The sequence below is a fragment of the Carcharhinus amblyrhynchos genome, chromosome 25, assembly GCF_965287045.1.
Source record: "Carcharhinus amblyrhynchos chromosome 25, sCarAmb.v2.hapA, whole genome shotgun sequence".
Classification (NCBI taxonomy): Eukaryota; Metazoa; Chordata; class Chondrichthyes; order Carcharhiniformes; family Carcharhinidae; genus Carcharhinus; species Carcharhinus amblyrhynchos.
The window spans coordinates 44,731,305-44,751,541 of NC_137348.1; the positions used below are offsets into that span (position 1 = coordinate 44,731,305).

General features: G+C 47.4%; 1 protein-coding gene across 4 annotated transcripts in view; it reads left to right on the forward strand.

The window, feature by feature from the left end:
• Nucleotides 1-20,237, forward strand: part of exd3 (exonuclease 3'-5' domain containing 3) — a 342,749-nt gene that overhangs the window by 188,142 nt on the left and 134,370 nt on the right. For 2 of the 4 annotated variants that reach the window (XM_080212184.1, XM_080212188.1), the window contains exons 18-20: nt 5,472-5,682; nt 11,827-11,990; nt 13,047-13,223. In XM_080212184.1, coding sequence (XP_080068310.1) covers nt 5,472-5,682; nt 11,827-11,990; nt 13,047-13,223 — 552 coding nt within the window. The remainder of the gene's footprint in view (nt 1-5,471; nt 5,683-11,826; nt 11,991-13,046; nt 13,224-20,237) is intronic. The other 2 variants (XM_080212185.1, XM_080212187.1) reach the window with 2 other exon arrangements.

Here is a 20,237-nt window from a genome sequence, read left to right on the forward strand (position 1 = left end):
CTCCTGCTCCTATTTCTTATGTTCTTCTGTCTGACCTCAGTGGTTGGTAAGTTGATGGAAAGGATACTAAGGGACAGGATTTATGAACATTGAGAGAAGTTTAGTATGATCAGAAATAGTCAGCACGGCTTTGTCAAGGGCAGGTCATGCCTTACGAGCCTAGTTGAGTTCTTTGAAAATGTGACTGAACACATTCTCGAAGGAAGAGCGGTGGATGTGGTTTACATGGACTTCAGCAAGGCGTTTGATAAGGTCCCCCATGCAAGCTATTGAGAGGGTGAGAGGGCATGGGATCCAAGGGGCTTTGGCCTTGTGGATCCAGAACTGGCTTGCCTGCAGAAGGCAGAGAGTGGTTGTGGATGGGTCTTTTTCTGCCTGGAGGTCGGTCACCAGTGGAGTGCCCCAGGGATCTGTTCTAGGACCCTTGCTGTTTGTCATTTTCATAAATGACCTGGATGAAGAAGTGGAGGGATGGGTTAGTAAGTTCGCTGACAATACGAAGGTTGGTGGTGTTGTGAACAGTCTGGAGGGATGTCAGAAGTTGCAGTGAGACATAGATAGGATGCAAGACTGGGCGGAGAAGTGGCAGATGGATTTCAACGTGGATAAATGTGTCGTGGTCCATTTTGGCAGGTCCAATGGGATGAAGGAGTATAATATCAAGGGTGGGAGTCTTAGCAGTGTAGAGGAGCAGAAGGATCTTGGGGTCCAAGTCCATAGGACTCTTAAATCAGCCTTGCAGGTGGAGGATGTGGTCAAGAAGGCGTATGGTGTACTAGCTTTAATTATTCGAGGGATTGAGTTTAGGAATCAGGAGGTAATGCTGCAACTTTATAAGACCCTTGTCAGACCCCACTTGGAATACTGTGCACAGTTCTGCTCGCCTCACTACAGGGAGGATGTGGAAGCTATGGAGAGGGTGCAGAGGAGATTTACAAGGATGTTGCCTGGATTGGGAGGCATGCCTTATGAGGATAGTTTGAGGGAGCTGGGACTCTTCTCCCTGGAGAGACGAAGGTTGAGAGGTGACCTGATAGAGGTTTATAAGATGTTGAGAGGAATAGATAGGGTGGATTCTCGGAGGCTATTTCCCAGGGATGAAATGGTCGCTACGAGAGGACACAGGTTTAAGGTGCTGGGGCGTAGGTACATACGAGACATTTTTCACCCAGAGGGTGATGAGTGAGTGGAATCGGCTGCCGTCGGTGGTGGTAGAGGTGAACTCGCTGGGGTCTTTTAAAAGACTTCTGGATGAGTACATGGGATTTAATGGGATTGAGAGTTATAGATAGGCCTGGTAGGTATGGATATGATTGGTGCAACTTGTAGGCCGAAGGGCCTGTTGGTGCTGTAGTGTTCTATGTTCTATCTCCTTCGTAATCCAGGGTTCCCGATACATGCTACACTTATCCTTCATCCCCACAGGTACATGCCGGTCCTGAATTCCAGTCAACTGACATTTGAAAGACTCCCACATGTTGATTTAACCTCAAACAGCCTCCCCCAGTCTGCACTTTCCAGATCCTGCCTAATGTTGTTGTAGTTAGTTTTCACCCATTTTAATATCTTCGCCCGAGGACCACTCTTGTCCCTATCCACAAGCACCTTAAAACTTATGGATTTATGATCACTGTTTCCGAATTGCTCTCCTAATGAAACTTCAATTACCTGGCCAGGCTCATTCTGCAACACCAGGCCTAATATGGCTCCTTCCTGAGTTGGACTATTTACATACTGTTTCAAGAAACCCTCCTGGACACTCCTTACAAATTCTGCCCCTTTCAAACCCCTAGCAGTAAGCCCCAGTCGATATCGGGCAAATTAAAATCACCCACCACAACAAACCTGTTGTTTTTGCATCTTTCCAACATCTGTCTGCATATTTGTTCCTCTCTCCCGCTGGCTGTTGGGAGGCCTGTAATAAACCCCCAACATTGTGACTGCACCCTTCTTGTTCCTGAGCTCTACCTATATTGCCTCGCTGCCTGAACCCTCCAAGGTGTCCTCCCTCAGTAGAGCTGTGATATTCTCCTTAACCAGTTACGTAACTACCCCTTTTACATCCCCCTGTATCCTGCCTGAAACATCAGAATGATGGGATATTTAGCTGCCAATCCTATCTCTCTTTCAACCAAGTCTCTGTAACAGCAACAACATCATAGTTCCAAGTAATAATCCAAGTTCTAAGTTCATCTGCCTTATCTGCTTTATTCCTTACGTTGAAACAAATGCACTTCAAACCACCAGTCCCGCTGTATTCAACAATTACTCCCTGCCTTCTTAATCTTCCTGGGCTTAGTCTGTAGCTACCTCTCAGTTATTTCTCCTGCTGACCTACTGCTCTGGTTCCCACTACTGTCCCCGCCGTACAGTTTAAACCCCCCCGCAAGTGACTCTAGCGTCTCTACCTGCCAGGATATTGGTGCCCCTCCAGTTTAGCTGTGACCTGTCCTTCTTGTACAGTTCCCACTTGTCCTGGAAGAGATCCCAATGATCAAGCTGTCTGAAGCCCTCCCTTCTACACCAGCTCTTAGCCACATGTTTAGTTGTACTATCGTCCAATTGGCATGTGGCGCAGAAAGCAATCCTGAGATCCTTGTTTTTAACTTACTACCTAACTCCCTGAACTCCCCTTGCAGGACCTTATCACTCTTCCTGTTTATGTCATTAGTATCAATATCTCCCCGCCTCCATCCTAAATAGCCTACCCTGAATCCTCAGACTGTGACCCCTGGTTCTGGACTCACCCACCATCGGGAACATCCACCCCACATCTACCTTCTAGTCCTGTTAGAATTTTATGCCAGACTGTATCAGCTGAAGCGCACAGACAGCATGGCATCCTGTCCTGCCCTCTCCTCTATCACGTAGATCTTGAATGACAGCAAGTGGGAGAGTTTGGGCAATCCCCTAACACTAGCTGAGCTAAGAAGGGACTAAGGCCCTCGAATCCTTTGTGATGAGTAAAACTCCCGGAAATGATGGCTTACCAGCTGAATTGTATTTGGAGTTGTGGAACTGGATGGGCCCAGACCTGCTGGAAGCATATGAGAGTATGCTTCTGGACGGCAGAATGTCAGAGTCCATGAGGAAAAGGCATCATTGCCTTCATCTACAAGTGATAAGACATAGGAGCAGGATTAGGCCACTCAGCCCATCAAGTCTGCTCTGCCTTCAATCATGGCTGATATTTTTCTCATTCCCATTCTCCTGCCTTTTCCCCATAATCCCTGATCCTCTTAACAATCAAGAACCTATCTATCTCTGTCTTAAACACACTCAGTGACCCGGCCTCCACAGCCTCCTGCGGCAAAGAGTTCCACAGATTCACCACTCTCTGGCTGAAGAAACTCCTCCTCGTGTCTTTTTAGCCTGAGGTTGTGCCCTCTAGTTCTAGTTTTTCCCTACAAGTGGAAACATCCTCTCCACGTCCACTCAATCCAGGCCAAGCTGAAGGGGGAAAGAAAAGAAATTAAAAACTGGGATAGTTTACAGCGCCACTTTTTACAACTTAATGGGTCTAACACCTTGTTATAACTTTGGAGACTTGAGGTTTATTCATGGTATAATCAATACCTGCGGGCACTATGTCCAACCTCTCAACAAAACAATCAGTGTCTCTGATCTGTAATAATTAAATCACTCAGGTTCACAGTCAGGCAGACACCAAATTTGCCACATTAACCGAGACATTGAATATAAGGGCAGGGAGGTTATGATGGAGCTGTTCAAAACACTGCTTAGTCCACAGCTAGAGAACTGTTTGCAATTCTGATCACCATACTCATAATACTCATATTTCTGATCGAAAAGATATTTCTAGAACATAAGATGTCTTATAATTGTAACAACTGTGGTGAATTTGTCTCAATATCTTCTAAGGTATTTATTCCTCAACCCTCAGCATGAGAACAAGCTATCTGATCATTATCACATTTCTGTTTGTGATTTTACAGGACACAAACTGGTTTGTCATATTTACTGCATTACAACAGAAACTACACGTCAAAGATATTTCATTGGCCGTGAGGCACTTTGTGTCTTCCTGAGAGAGTGAAAGGACTCTAGAAGTACAAGTTCTTTAATTTGATCAAATTGTAGTGATACACTCAGCCTTTGTGTTTGTGCTGACTCTTTGGTAGAGCTGGCCAATTGTGTTCCCAAGGCCCAATATTTTCTTTTCCCTTCAAGTACTATTCCAATTATTTTTTTGAATGTTATTATTGAATTTTTTTTTCAGCCAGTGCACTCCAGATCACGAGACCTTGGTGTGTAAAGTATGTTTTATTATGTCATCTTCTGGTTCTTTTGCCAATCAACTTACATTTGTGTTCTCTGGTTATTAACCTTTCTGCCACTGGAAACAGTCTCTCCTTTTCTACTCCGAGTCTAATAAATCCCCTCTTAACCTTAAATAAAAAGATTATTTAACACAGCTAACCACTGTGCTACCGGATGGCACGGTAGCACAGTGGTTAGCCCTGCTGCTTCACAGCTCCAGGGACCCGGGTTCAATTCCCGGCTCGGGTCACTCTCTGTGTGGAGTTTGCACATTCTCTTTGTATCTGTGTGGATTTCCTCCGGATGCTCCGGTTTCCTCCCACAGTCCAAAGATGTGCAGGTTAGGTTGATTTGTCATGCTAAAATTGCCCCTTAGTGTCCTGAGATGTGTAGATTAGAGGGATGAGTGGGTAATATATGTAAGGATAAGGGGGTAGGGCCTGGGTGGGATTGTGGTCAGTACAGACTCGATGGGCCAAATGGCCTCTTTCTGTACTGTAGGGTTTCTATGATTCTATGAAAAACAGTTACATGGATAGATTGGAGAAGTTACGGCTGTTTTCCTTGGGGAAGAGAATGTTGAGAGGAGATTGATGGCGGCATTCAAAATCATGAGGGGCCTGGACAGAACCAATAGGGAGAAACGCGAATGGCTCAAGAACTAGAGGGTGTAGATTTCAGATAATGATAAAAGAAGCAATGGAGGCATCAGGAGAAACCTTTTCTCACAGCGAGAGTTTAAGATCCTAAATGAAATGCCCAAGATTGTGATGGAGGCGGGTTCATTTGAGGCATTGGAGGGGGCAATTAGATAATAATGTAAAAAGGAAGAATGTGCAGAGATTTGGGGAGAAGGCAGAGGGGAATGACTTACTGCTCATTCAAAAAGCAGATTTGATGGGCTGAATGGCCTTCTGTGCTGTAATCATTCTGTGATTCTGTAAAATTGATATTCTTCCTGTCAAAGGAAACAATTGCAGCATGGAGAGAAGCAGAATAATAGGAAAAGGAAGAATATGAGGAACTGCCTCAAGCTTTCTGCCTTTCCCAGGTCTGAGTGAGATTGTCATTTGATGCTGAATTAGTGAATAAATGCCAGCAGCCCGTATCTAGTAGGACCTGAACAGACAGCTCGTACTGAGACCATCTGTGGTTTTTGAATGATTGAAACGTATGAATTCTGTGTTCAGCTGCAGAGAGTGTCAGTTCGAAGACAAGACAAAAGAAAAGGAGTGGATGTGCTGGAGTCAGGAGAGGATGATGCAAACTCGGGGAACAGACAGCGGGAAAAGGGACTCAGTCTCCTTGTGCAGTATGTGCTGGGAAAACCACTGGATAAAACGGAGCAGTTATCTAACTGGGAGAAAAGACCTCTCCGACTTCAACAGATCATTTATGCAGGTGAGCAGCTCCTGTTAACTCACTGTGCCAGCATTACCAGCTCCTTGAGAAAAACAGCCAAACCAGCATGGGCTTGTCCCAGAAATCCCTCGTACCTCTGCAAGATCCTCCTTTGGAGTTTTAATAATCCGACACCAAGTTAGACTAATAGAAAAAGAACCGTCGAGCTCCTACAGTGCAGAAAGAGGCCATTCAATCCATCGAGTTGGCATTGAGTCTCCATAAGAGCATCCCATTCAGATCCCCTCCATCTTATCCCCATAACAAGGAATTACAGACCAGTTAGTCTAACATCAGAAATAGGGAAATAGAGTCATAGAATCCCTACAGTGCAGAAAGAGGCCATTTAGTCCATCGAGTCTGCACCGACAACTATCTCATCCAGGCCCTATCTGCATAACCCCACGTGCTTACTTGCTAGTCCCCTTGACCCTAAGGGGCAATTTAACATGGCCGGCCAACCAACCTAACCAGCACATCTTTGGAATGTGGGAGGAAACCAGAGTACCTGGAGGAAACCCACACAGAGATGGGGAGAATGTGCAAACTCCACAGACATAGTCACCCGAGGCTGGAATTGAACCCTGGTGCTGTGAGGCAGCAGTGCTCACCACTGTGCTGTCTTTCAGCTGAGATGTTAAATTTCTGCTAATTTATGTGGCTGTAAAATACATTATGGCACCTTTTGAAGATGGGGAAGGGATATCTCGCTGGTGTTCTGGCTAATTATTATCCCTCAGATGACATCAGTTAAACAGATTATTGGTCATTTTCACCTGTTGTTTGTGGCTGAAGAGAATGCCGAGGGAGTAACCACCACCTCACAGACTGAGAGAGGAGCAATGGGTCCATTAACAACAAGTGAACCATACAGCGAGGGGCCAGTGCCACCCTCAGGGTTCATGAGGCCACCACTAAAGTTCATGAATTCCAGGAGGAGAAAAGGAGGACAGTCGGTCTGTTGTATGTCTGAGGCTCATGCAGTGAATCCCAGCTTCCAGTCAATTGGGCTCTCTTGGTACTGGAGCACGGCCTTGCTCTGTAAAGCCTGTGTGGTAAGTGGTGTGCAACAACCAGTCCACGTTAAAAAAACTTGCGCATGGTCATCTTCCACTCCGGACCTGGAATGTCAGGATCCTCATGGATAGCCCCATCAGTGACAGACTGAAACAGCAATACCCAGAAGCTCAGACGTTTCAACATTGACATTGCCAAGCTGATTGAGATCTGGTGGGCAAGGGAAGGCCAGCTTATAGAGCAAAGTGGTGATTACACCTTCTTTTGCAAAGGTAAACCAGAAGAAGATGACCACCTCTATAGGGTTTGGCTTTGCCATTAAAAAACAAACAGACTGGCTGTGTTAGAGACTCTCCTTGCAAGATAAATGAACATCATGACCCATTGGCTCATCCTGGCACAGAACCAGTGCGATGTAGTCACTCGACCAGGAAGCATCAAGACTGGTTCGATGAGAATGACCAGGAGATCCAGGTGCTGATAAGCTGAAAACCAAGATTTTTTGGAATCTGAAAAGGCAACCCAACTCGAGAGCAATTAAGCAGCTCCACAGATGGCTGAGATCCAGCAATGAATCAGTGACCTGAAGAACAGATGGTAGGTGGAGAAAATGCAGAAGACCCAGCAATTAGCCAAACGCCATGATGCATGAGGTTTTTTGTTAATGCAGTCAGGACCACCTATGGCCCAAGCATCCAAGGTGCTATCCCACACTGGCCAGAAACGGAGAGGTGCTCATCAAGAAAAGAGAGGCAGTCAGCACCCAGTGGAAAGAGCACTTTGCAAACCTCCTTAACAGGGATTCTATCTTCAACGCAAGTGGCCTCCACTACATCTTGCAGCATGATGCCCACTGTGTTGGCACCCAACCCAGTATGAGGCAGAAAAGGCCACCGACCAACAAGGCATCAGCAGGAATTCCTATCCAAGTGCTAAAACATGGTGGAGAAGTGTTATTGACACAAATACATAACCTCATTTCCCATATCAGAGAGGAGGAGAACAGGCCAGGTGATCACAGAGACACCGTAATCGTGACCATATTCAAGAAATGTAACAAGTCTGCCTGGAGTAGCTAAAGAGAAATTTCCCTACTCTTGGCCACAGAGCCTTAATCACCTTCTTGTAACTGAAGAGCTCCTCATGGAGATGCAATATGGATTCTGTTTCTAAGGGTGAACATGATCTTCACCGTGCAGCAACTACATGAGAAATGCAGGAAATAGCAACAACGCTTGTACATGGTCTTCCTCAATCTCACAAAGGCCTTCAGCATTGTCAGGCAGAAGGGATTATGGAGTGTCCTTCTCCATGCTGGCTACCTCCAAATGTTTGAACCTTCTCCGCCAGCTCCATGATGGCCATGATTCACAGACCCACCGCAGACCAGCACTGCCTTCAGTGTGCAACAGATCTACCACAGACCCAATTCACATTCAGACTGGGGTCAAGCAAGGCTGGGACATTGCACCAATGCTCTCCTCGGTGTTCCTTGCTGCAATACTCAATTTCACCTTCAGCAAAAATCCCTGGGGTAGAGCTAAACTGTAGGACAAAGGGGAATCCGTTCAACCTCTGTCACCTGCAGGCCAGATCCAAGGTCTTCCAATCCTCTGTCATTGATTTGTAGTCAGCAGATGATGTCCCCCCACCTCCGCCATAATTGAGATCGGCAACAAGGTTCATCACCATCATCATCTTCAGTCACCTGAGGAATAGAGTGTTTGAAGACCAGGACCTTAAACCTGGCATCAAGTTCATGGTCTGCAGTGCATAGTGATACCCACGCTCTGATAGAGAGATGGACTAAGTACAGCAGGCACCACAACATCCTGGAGAATTACCATCAGCACTGCTTCTGCAAGATCCTGCAAATCCATTGGCGGGATAGATGCACGAACATCAGTTTCTCGCTCAGGACATTATCCATTGACCCCCCCATGCTCAATCAGTTCCACTGGCTGTTGATGTCAAATTCCCATTACCTGCAACAATAACATTGTTACCGCTGTGCCAGGGCTCAGTGTACATTGGCCCCTAGTTTGGTACAGTTAGCAGCATGCAGGACGTGACTGGCCAATTGCCTCAGCATAGTGTTGCTGAGGTCACAGGTCACAGCCCAAGCCAGGGTGAAAACTCATTCCAGCGTCTCAGCCCTCATCGCTACCCATCACCAACTCACCTGCTAAGCTGAGCAGGGCTGTGACTGCCCTAAGAGTGCTGGAGGAACAGCACACTAAAAATTATAGTCTTATACGAGAGCTAAATTGCAAGGATAACATTTCCCATGACATTTAACTGTACCCCAGAGAGAGTGACTGTGTGTGGAACTGTACCCCAGTGAGAGTCAGTGTGTGTGGAACTGTACCCCAGTGAGAGTCAGTGTGTGTGGAACTGTACCCCAGTGAGAGTCAGTGTGTGTGGAACTGTCCCCCAGTGAGAGTCAGTGTGTGTGGAACTGTACCCCAGAGAGAGTCAGTGTGTGTGGAAATGTGTTCCAGTGAGAGTCAGTGTGTGTGGAACTGTACCCCAGTGAGAGTCAGTGTGTGTGGAACCTTACCCCAGTGAGAGTCAGTGTGTGTGGGACTGTATCCCAGTGAGAGTCAGTGTGTGTGGAACTGTACCCCAGTGAGAGTCAGTGTGTGTGGAACTGTACCCCAGTGAGAGTCAGTGTGTGTGGAACTGTACCCCAGTGAGAGTCAGTGTGTGTGGAACCTTACCCCAGTGAGAGTCAGTGTGTGCGGGACTGTATCCCAGTGAGAGTCAGTGTGTGTGGAACTGTACCCCAGTGAGAGTCAGTGTGTGTGGAACTGTACCCCAGTGAGAGTCAGTGTGTGTGGAACTGTACCCCAGTGAGAGTCAGTGTGTGTGGAACTGTATCCCAGTGAGAGTCAGTGTGTGTGGAACTGTACCCCAGTGAGAGTCAGTGTGTGTGGAACCCGTATCCCAGTGAGAGTCAGTGTGTGTGGGACCCGTACCCCAGTGAGAGTCAGTGTGTGTGGAACTGTCCCCCAGTGAGAGTCAGTGTGTGTGGAACTGTCCCCCAGTGAGAGTCAGTGTGTGTGGGACCCGTATCCCAGTGAGAGTCAGTGTGTGTGGGACTGTACCCCAGTGAGAGTCAGTGTGTGTGGAACTGTACCCCAGTGAGAGTCAGTGTGTGTGGAACTGTACCCCAGTAAGAGTCAGTGTGTGTGGAACTGTACCCCAGTAAGAGTCAGTGTGCGTGGAACTGTATCCCAGTGAGAGTCAGTGTGTGTGGAACTGTCCCCCAGTGAGAGTCAGTGTGTGTGGAACTGTACCCCAGTAAGAGTCAGTGTGTGTGGAACTGTCCCCCAGTGAGAGACAGTGTGTGTGGGACCCGTACCCCAGTAAGAGTCAGTGTGTGTGGAACTGTACCCCAGTGAGAGTCAGTGTGTGTGGGACCCGTACCCCAGTGAGAGTCAGTGTGTGTGGAACTGTACCCCAGTGAGAGTCAGTGTGTGTGGAACTGTACCCAGTGAGAGTCAGTGTGTGTGGAACTGTACCCCAGTAAGAGTCAGTGTGTGTGGAACTGTACCCCAGTGAGAGTCAGTGTGTGTGGAACTGTACCCAGTGAGAGTCAGTGTGTGTGGAACTGTACCCAGTGAGAGTCAGTGTGTGTGGAACTGTACCCCAGTAAGAGTCAGTGTGTGTGGAACTGTACCCAGTGAGAGTCAGTGTGTGTGGAACTGTACCCAGTGAGAGTCAGTGTGTGTGGAACTGTACCCCAGTGAGAGTCAGTGTGTGTGGAACTGTACCCAGTGAGAGTCAGTGTGTGTGGGACTCGTACCCCAGTGAGAGTCAGTGTGTGTGGAACTGTATCCCAGTGAGAGTCAGTGTGTGTGGAGCCCGTACCCCAGTGAGAGTCAGTGTGTGTGGGACCCGTACCCCAGTGAGAGTCAGTGTGTGTGGAACTGTATCCCAGTGAGAGTCAGTGTGTGTGGAACTGTCCCCCAGTGAGAGTCAGTGTGTGTGGAACTGTACCCCGGTGAGAGTCAGTGTGTGTGGAACTGTACCCAGTGAGAGTCAGTGTGTGTGGAACTGTACCCCAGTGAGAGTCAGTGTGTGTGGAACTGTCCCCCAGTGAGAGTCAGTGTGTGTGGAACTGTCCCCCAGTGAGAGTCAGTGTGTGTGGAACTGTACCCCGGTGAGAGTCAGTGTGTGTGGAACTGTACCCAGTGAGAGTCAGTGTGTGTGGAACTGTACCCCAGTGAGAGTCAGTGTGTGTGGAACTGTACCCAGTGAGAGTCAGTGTGTGTGGGACTCGTACCCCAGTGAGAGTCAGTGTGTGTGGAACTGTATCCCAGTGAGAGTCAGTGTGTGTGGAGCCCGTACCCCAGTGAGAGTCAGTGTGTGTGGAACTGTACCCCAGTGAGAGTCAGTGTGTGTGGAACTGTACCCCAGTGAGAGTCAGTGTGTGTGTGACCCGTACCCCAGTGAGAGTCAGTGTGTGTGGGACTGTATCCCAGTGAGAGTCAGTGTGTGTGGAACTGTATCCCAGTGAAAGTCAGTGTGTGTGGAACTGTACCCCAGTGAGAGTCAGTGTGTGTGGAACTGTACCCCAGTGAGAGTCAGTGTGTGTGGAACTGTCCCCAGTGAGAGTCAGTGTGTGTGGAACTGTACCCCAGTGAGAGTCAGTGTGTGTGGAACTGTCCCCCAGTGAGAGTCAGTGTGTGTGGAACTGTACCCCAGTGAGAGTCAGTGTGTGTGGAACTGTACCCCAGTGAGAGTCAGTGTGTGTGGAACTGTACCCCAGTGAGAGTCAGTGTGTGTGGAACTGTACCCCAGTGAGAGTCAGTGTGTGTGGAACTGTCCCCAGTGAGAGTCAGTGTGTGTGGAACTGTACCCCAGTGAGAGTCAGTGTGTGTGGAACTGTCCCCCAGTGAGAGTCAGTGTGTGTGGAACTGTACCCCGATGAGAGTCAGTGTGTGTGGAACTGTCCCCCAGTGAGAGTCAGTGTGTGTGGAACCCGTACCCCAGTGAGAGTCAGTGTGTGTGGAACTGTCCCCCGGTGAGAGTCAGTGCATTCAAGAAGTGAAAAGATGAGAAGCAAATGTAGGCAGGAAGAATGAGTAAATTGATGAATTTTGCTCTGTTCTTTCTCGGTAGCGGTCGACGCCTACTGCCTGCTGGATGTTTATGATGCTTTGCAGCGAGAGCCACAACGTTTTGGACTGAGTGGGAGCTTTGAAGATTTTCTCATGTTGAAAATGAAGAGTGGAAGGGAAAAGAAATCAAAGAGAAACAAGAGCAGTCCCAGCATCCCAGTTCAGGTAGAAGGCAGCAAGACCATCTGTGTGACAGGAGAAGCTGGACTCGGGCTGGGATGAACTAGTGGTTCATTCGGGGAGGGAGGACTGCAATATCAAAGAGGTTGGGGTGAAACATTATGGGCAGGCAGAGGGGGAGCAGAGTGGAGAGGGGGGATGCAGTGATGCACAGAATGACATGGAGATGGTGGGCAGGGATTTGATACAGAGCAGCATGGATTAAGATTTCAGAAATAGCATCTGAATAGTGAATCATAGAAACCCAACAGTGCAGAAAGGGGCCCATCGAGTCTGCACCAATCACAATCCCACCCAGGCCCTACCCCCATATCCCTACATATTATACCCGCTAATCCCTCTAATTTAAGCATCTTAATGTCCTAAGGGGCAACTTTTACAATGGCCAATTAACCTAACCCTTTGGACTGTGGGAGGAAACCGGAGCACCCGGAGGAAACCCATGCAGACACGAGGAGAATGTGCAACCTCCACACAGACAGTGGCCCGAGCCGGGAATCGAATGTTGCAGTGTTTAAATGAATGCTTTTGTTGCAGGATAGATTATGGGGGCTGCACAAGGTTATGGGGGTGCTACCATGTGTTCCAAGAGGGCGTGGCAACAAGGGTCAAAGAGCAGAGTTTGGGCCGCTGGCATCGTGTGCAAGCCCGAAATTCTTGCCCATCCTTAATTGTCCTTTCTCTTGCTGCGCTAGTCCAGAACAGAAGGTAGCTAAGGATCAACCACATTGCTGTGCTCTGGAGTTAGGTATAGGCCGGACCAGGTAAGGATTGCAGACTTCCTTCTCTGAAGGACATTAGTCAGTGACCCAGATGTGTGATCAAAATAGAAAGGATTAGCTTTTCCTACTTTATTAGCTGTGTTCAAATTTTACCCGCTGCCTGTGTCCCCAGTACATAAGCCTAAGCCTCTGAATTATTGTATCACATCTACACCACTACACTACATCTCCTCCTCATTTTGCCTTGCTAAATTTTTAAATATGCCAGGATATTGTAAGCTTCTTCTCAGCCACACTTTGATGTTCTTTATTTGTACAGTGTGTGCAGACCCTTCAGCCAGCCCCAAGAAAGATCTCTTCGTTCCCTCCAATGTCACCCTCAGAATTCAGTGTTGTCTGTGACAACATGTTGCAGGGGTTGGGCCGATACCTCCGCTGTCTTGGTGTGGATGTGAAGATTCTGGAGAATGAGGATGATCACAGGAAGGCTGCAGAGGTGAGACAGAACTTCGAGTGAATGGTGGTTGGGGGGGGGAGATTGAGAGTGTGAACAGGGTTGGGAAGATATTAATGAAAAGAGAAGGGAGAAAAGAAGAGTGTAGGAGTGAGGGAGTAGAATGAGGGAGAAGGTAAGAGTGGTTGAGGGGGTAAGATAGTGAGGAATGAGGCAGAGGGGAGAGATGGTGAGGGGAGGTGAAAGAGGGAGAAGGGGAATAGGAGAGCCTGAAGGAAAGGGCAAGTATGAGGGAAGAGTATGAGAATGAAGCAAGAGAGGGTGAGGAGGGAGGAGAGGTGATTGGGGAAGAGGGACGTGAGAGGGGTAGGAAAGTGAGGGTGAAGGATAGAGGAATGAGAGTAGGAAAAGAAAACTGTGAAGGGGAGGCAAGAGAGGGTGAGGGAGGGGAGAAAGGGTGGCAGGGACAAGTAAGGGGGAGGGAAGAGAGGGTGAGGGAAGGGAGGGTCGGGAGAGAAGGTGACTGGGGAAATTGAGAGAGGGTTGAGGGAAGGGAGAGAGTAAAGGGAAGACAAGAGAGTACAGGGAAGGGGAATGTGGGAGAGGGAAGTGAGGAGGGATGAGGTGTGAAGAAGGGTGAAAACAGAGAGAGAGGATGGGGGGGGAATTGGGAGAATGAGAGGGGAACTGGCTAAAGGGAGCATATGGATATAACTTAATCCCTCCTGTTTCCAGATGAGTGACATATTAAATCGGTGTGTAGATTAAGGTTGATAGCAGAACTTGATATAAATTGTCAATGAGTGATGGTCTCTCTCGTGCATCAAGGTTTTGATTGTTGATCTGATGCTCTGGTTCTGATTATGCATCACTGCCTTCTCTGTGGTTTCAGTGTAAGAGAACTTAAATGCAAGAGATTAAATGCTAAATTGCCCCTTAGTGTCAGGGGACTAGTTTGGGTAAATGCATGGGGTTATGGGGATAGGGCTTGGGTGGGATTGTGATCAGTGCAGATTCGATGGGCTGAATAGGCTCCTTTTGTGCTCTCTGATTCTATGATTTCTATTCAAGGACATTCATCCTTCGATCATTAAAGTAGATTTAAATCTGGCCATTAATTTCATTGTTTGCTATGTACAAACTGGATGCTGCATTTTCTATATTTCATTCGTGACAATGCTTCAAAAGTACTTAACTGGCTGTGGAGTGCTTTGGGATGTCCTTAAATTGTTAATGTCTTAAAGACTCAATGTTATTGTCAATCTCACTTCCATTACAAGAATCATAGAAACCCTACGGTGCAGAAGGAGGTTCTCGGCCCATTGAGCCTGCACTGACAACAATCCCACCCAGGCCCTATCCCTCGTATTTATCCTGCTGAGCCCTCTAACGTACGCATCCCAGGACACCAAGGGGCAATTTAGCATGGCCAATCAATCTAACTCGTATATATTTGGACTGTGGGAGGAAACTGAAGCACCCAGAGGAAACCCACACAGACACGAGGAGAATGTGCAAACTTCACACAGACAGTGACCCGAGCCAGGAATCTAACCCAGGTCCCTGGAGCTGTGAGGCAGTAATGCTAACCATTGTGCCACCTTGCTGCCCATAGAATCATAGAACCCTACAACGCAGGAGGAGGCCTTTGGCCCATCGAGCCTGCACAACAACAATCCCACCCATGCTCTGTATTTAATGGTACATTGAGTGTTTATTGCTGGAACTATATTGAGCCCTCAGATTAAATCTGCTTTTACAGTGCAGGAGAAAGTAGTTCCCGATTAAAATTCCAGATTCTTCGTCTGTAAACAAATCACGAGTGCTGACCCCTGACAAATTTATCTTTCAGTTCTGAGGCCTGTTTTTATCCATGAACAGATAAATGTTTCTATTTTCAGAGAGAGAAATTTTGATTCTATTACAGTCTTTGGTGAAAGAATAACGAGAAATTCATTTTTAAAGAAACCCTGTTTGTGATAAAGAAACTAATTTGACCCAAATGTTGTGTAGGTCTCTGCTGGTCTGAAATAAAGAAAATGTCAGAAATACTCAGCAGGTCCTGCAGCGTCTGTGGGGGGAAGCAGAGATAAATGTTTAGGTTGAGTATTTTTCATTGGAACTGGGGCAAGTTGGAAATATAGAAGATTTCAAGCAATTGAAAGCATCGGTGGGGGGGTGGAGGATGGGGGAAGAGCAATGGCGAGGGTGTGTGATACAGTGACACTCAGGAGAGATTCATTGTCAAAAGAGTTGGTGATACAAGCCAAAGAGAGTGGTAATGGAAGAAGTAAAAAAAAAACAAAACGTATGTTTAAAGGATTTTACAATTCAAAATGCAAGCAGGAAATGGCATTTGAGGGAAGGGGCCTAACTACAATGGAAAAGAGAAATATGTGGCTAATACGTTTACATATAGTTAAAGGTTTTGTGGGCAGAGAGAGAATGGGAACAACCAAGCAGTCAAGGAGTGCCAGGAAGGTAGTGCAAGAGTCCATTGCATGCTTCTGACTCTCCGAACAGCATTCTGTCCTGAATGCCAATGCCTGCACCATGTGGCACCATGGATGGCTCAGGTATGCAGGGCGGCAGGAGTAAGATTGCAAAGTCAGCAGTGAGCCCCAGCAAAGCTGGAGTCAGTGGCAATCAAGGACAAACTTGCCGCTGGTTGGAGTTCAGTGTCTGTGGGATTGAGTTTGAAGTTGAGTGTTTTCTCAATTGAGTTTAGCATTGAGGTTGGTCTGGGATTAAATTTGTTGGAGATGAGTCTCTGGGCTTCAGTTTGCTGGAGATCAGTGTCCCTAAGATTGCGATTGTTAGAGTTGAGTGCCTGTGGGATTGTTTTTGTTTTTAGTTGGATGCCTGTGGTTTCTGAGTTTTTAGATGAGTGTCTCTTGAATGGAGTTTGGAGTTGAGTGTCTCTGGGGTGGAGTTTGGAGTTGTGTGTCTTTGGGATTGGGTTTGGAGCTGAGTATCTCTGGGATGGAGTTGGGAGTTGTGTGTCTCTGGGATGGAGTTTGGAGTTGAGTGTCTCTGGGATGGAGTTTGGAGTTGAGTGTCTCTGGGATGGAGTTTGGAGTTGAGTGTCTCTGGGATGGAGTTTGGAGTTGAGTGTCTCTGGGATGGAGTTTGGAGTTGAGTGTCTCTGGGATGGAGTTTGCTGTTGAGTGTCTCTGGGATGGAGTTTGGAGTTGAGTGTCTCTGGGATGGAGTTTGGAGTTGAGTGTCTCTGGGGTGGAGTTTGGTGTTGAGTGTCTCTGGGATGGAGTTTGGAGTTGTGTGTCTCTGGGATGGAGTTTGGAGTTGAGTGTCTCTGGGATTGAGTTTGGAGTTGAGTGTCTCTGGGATTGAGTTTGGAGTTGAGTGTCTCTGGGATTGAGCTTGGAGCTGTGTGTCTCTGGGATGGAGTTTGGAGTTGAGTGTCTCTGGGATTGAGTTTGGAGTTGAGTGTCTCTGGGATTGAGTTTGGAGTTGAGTGTCTCTGGGATGGAGTTTGGAGTTGAGTGTCTCTGGGATTGCATTTCGAGTTGAACGTCTCTGGGGTTGCGTTTGGAGTTGAGTGTTTCTGGGGTTGCATTTGGAGTTGAGTGTTTCTGGGGTTGCGTTTGGAGTTGAGTGTTTCTGGGGCTGCGTTTGGAGTTGAGTGTTTCTGGGGTTGCGTTTGGAGTTGAGTGTTTCTGGGGTTGCGTTTGGAGTTGAGTGTTTCTGGGGTTGCGTTTGGAGTTGAGTGTTTCTGGGGTTGCGTTTGGAGTTGAGTGTTTCTGGGGCTGCGTTTGGAGTTGAGTGTTTCTGGGGTTGCGTTTGGAGTTGAGTGTTTCTGGGGTTGCGTTTGGAGTTGAGTGTTTCTGGGGTTGCGTTTGGAGTTGAGTGTTTCTGGGGTTGCGTTTGGAGTTGAGTGTTTCTGGGGTTGCGTTTGGAGTTGAGTGTTTCTGGGGTTGCGTTTGGAGTTGAGTGTTTCTGGGGTTGCGTTTGGAGTTGAGTGTCTCTTGGGTTGCTTTTGGAGTGAAGTGTCTCTGGAATTGAGTTTGGAGTTGATTATCTGTGCACTTGTATTTATTGGAGTTGAGTTTCTCTTGGATTGCATTTGGAGTTGAGTGTCTCTGGGGTTGCGTTTTGAGTTGAGTGTCTCTGGGGTTGTGTTTTGAGTTGAGTGTCTCTGGGATTGTGTTTTGAGTTGAGTGTCTCTGGGATTGCGTTTTGAGTTGAGTGTCCCTGGGGTTGCGTTTTGAGTTGAGTGTCTCTGGGGTTGCGTTTGGAGTTGAATGTCTCTGGGGTTGCATTTGGAGTTGATTATCTGTGCACTTGTGTTTATTGGAGTTGAGTTTCTCTTGGATTGCGTTTAGAGTTAAATTTCTCTGGGGTTGCGTTTGGACTTTAATGTCTGTGGGATTGAACATAGAACATAGAACATAGAACACTACAGCACAAACAGGCCCTTCGGCCCACAAGTTGCGCCGACCACATCACCTACCAACCTACAGACCTATCTATAACCCTCAATCTCATTAAACCCCATATACTCATCCAGAAGTCTTTTAAAACACCCCAGCGAGTTCGCCTCCACCACCACTGACGGCAGCCGATTCCATTCACTCACCACCCTCTGAGTGAAAAACTTACCCCTAACATCACTTCTGAACCTCCCTCTCCGCACCTTAAATCTGTGTCCTCTCGTAGCGACCATTTCAACCCGGGGAAATAGCCTCTGAGAGTCCACCCTATCTATTCCTCTCAACATTTTGTAAACTTCTATCAGGTCGCCTCTCAACCTTCGTCTCTCCAGGGAAAAGAGTCCCAGCTCCCTCAACCTAACTTCATAAGGCATGCCTCCCAGTCCAGGCAACATCCTTGTAAATCTCCTCTGCACCCTTTCAATAGCTTCTACATCTTTCCTATAGTGAGTTTGGAGTTTATTGTCTGTAGGATTGAGTTTGGAGTTGAGTGTCTGTGGGCTAGCATTCAGAGTTGCTTTTCTCTGGGATTGAGGTTTTGTGGAATGAGTTTGGAGGTGAATGCCTCTGGGATTGAGTTTGGAGGTGAGCGTCTCTGGCACTGAGTTTGGAGTTGTGTGTCTCTGGGATTGAGTTTAGAGCTGAGTGTCTCTGGGATTGAGTTTGGAGTTGAGTGTCTCTGGGATTGGGTTTGGAGTTGAGTGTCTCTGGGATTGAATTTGGAGGTCAGTGTCTCTGGGATTGAGTTTGGAGCTGAGTGTCTCTGGGATTGGGTTTGGAGTTGAGTGTCTCTAGGATTGAGTTTGGAGTTGAGTGTCTCTGGGAGTGAGTTTGGAGTTGAGCGTCTCTGGGATGGAGTTTGGAGTTGAGCGTCTCTGGAATCGCATTTCGAGTTGAGTGTTTCTGGGGTTGCGTTTGGAGTTGAGTGTTTCTGGGGTTGCGTTTGGAGTTGAGTGTTTCTGGGGTTGCGTTTGGAGTTGAGTGTCTCTTGGGTTGCTTTTGGAGTGAAGTGTCTCTGGGATTGAGTTTGGAGTTGATTATCTGTGCACTTGTATTTATTGGAGTTGAGTTTCTCTTGGATTGCATTTGGAGTTGAGTGTCTCTGGGGTTGCATTTTGAGTTGAGTGTCTCTGGGGTTGCGTTTTGAGTTGAGTGTCTCTGGGGTTGCGTTTTGAGTTGAGTGTCTCTGGGATTCCGTTTTGAGTTGAGTGTCTCTGGGATTGTGTTTTGAGTTGAGTGTCTCTGGGATTGCGTTTTGAGTTGAGTGTCTCTGGGGTTGCGTTTGGAGTTGAGTGTCTCTGGAGTTGCGTTTTGAGTTGAGTGTCTCTGGGGTTGCGTTTGGAGTTGAGTGTCTCTGGGGTTGCGTTTTGAGTTGATTGTCTCTGGAGTTGCGTTTTGAGTTGAGTGTCTCTGGGGTTGCGTTTGGAGTTGAATGTCTCTGGGGTTGCGTTTGGAGTTGATTATCTGTGCACTTGTGTTTTGGAGTTGAGTTTCTCTTGGATTGCGTTTAGAGTTAAATTTCTCTGGGGTTGCGTTTGGACTTTAATGTCTGTGGGATTGAGTTTGGAGTTTATTGTCTGTAGGATTGAGTTTGGAGTTGAGTGTCTGTGGGCTAGCATTCAGAGTTGCTTTTCTCTGGGATTGAGGTTTTGTGGAATGTGTTTGGAGGTGAATGCCTCTGGGATTGAGTTTCGAGGTGAGCGTCTCTGGCATTGAATTTGGAGGTCAGTGTCTCTGGGATTGAGTTTGGAGTTGAGTGTCTCTGGGATTGGGTTTGGAGTTGTGTGTCTCTGGGATTGGGTTTGGAGTTGTGTGTCTCTGGGATTGAGTTTGGAGTTGTGTGTCTCTGGGATTGGGTTTGGAGTTGAGTGTCTCTGGGAGTAAGTTTGGAGTTGAGTGTCCCTGGGATTGAGTTTGGAGCTGAGTGTCTCTGGGATTGAGTTTGGAGCTGAGTGCCTCTGGGATTGAGTTTGGAGTTGAGTGTCTCTGGGATTGAGTTTGGAGCTGAGTGTCTCTGGGATTGAGTTTGGAGTTGTGTGTCTCTGGGATTGGGTTTGGAGTTGACTGTCTCTGGGATTGAGTTTGGAGCTGAGTGCCTCTGGGATTGAGTTTGGAGTTGAGTGTCTCTGGGAGTGAGTTTGGAGTTGAGTGTCTCTGGGATTGAGTTTGGAGCTGAGTGTCTCTGGGATTGAGTTTGGAGTTGTGTCCCAGAGACACTCACCTCAAAACTCAATCCGAGAGACCCCTGGGACAGCTGTAACTGAGAGTCCTGAATGAAGCTTCCCATTTGTTGGGGTAAGGGAGACAGAAGGGTTGACCTAAAAGCTTTTTGAAAAGGATGGGAATGATAGAAGCTGAGGTAAACGTATAACTCGAGCACTACAAATGGAAATGGAAGTTAAAGCTTAAGAGCTAGAAGGCTATGAATCACAGATCATTAATTTAGTGGCCAGTAAAATAAGGGAGGCAACTGGGGAATTGATGCAAGAGGACAGGGACATTGGGGCCAGTTTGGGCTGGAGAGAAGGTATAAGAGGGACAGGTTTAGGTTCCGGAATATTATGACTGGTTCTGGAGCTAGGGTTGTTTGGGCAGGATAGGTGGA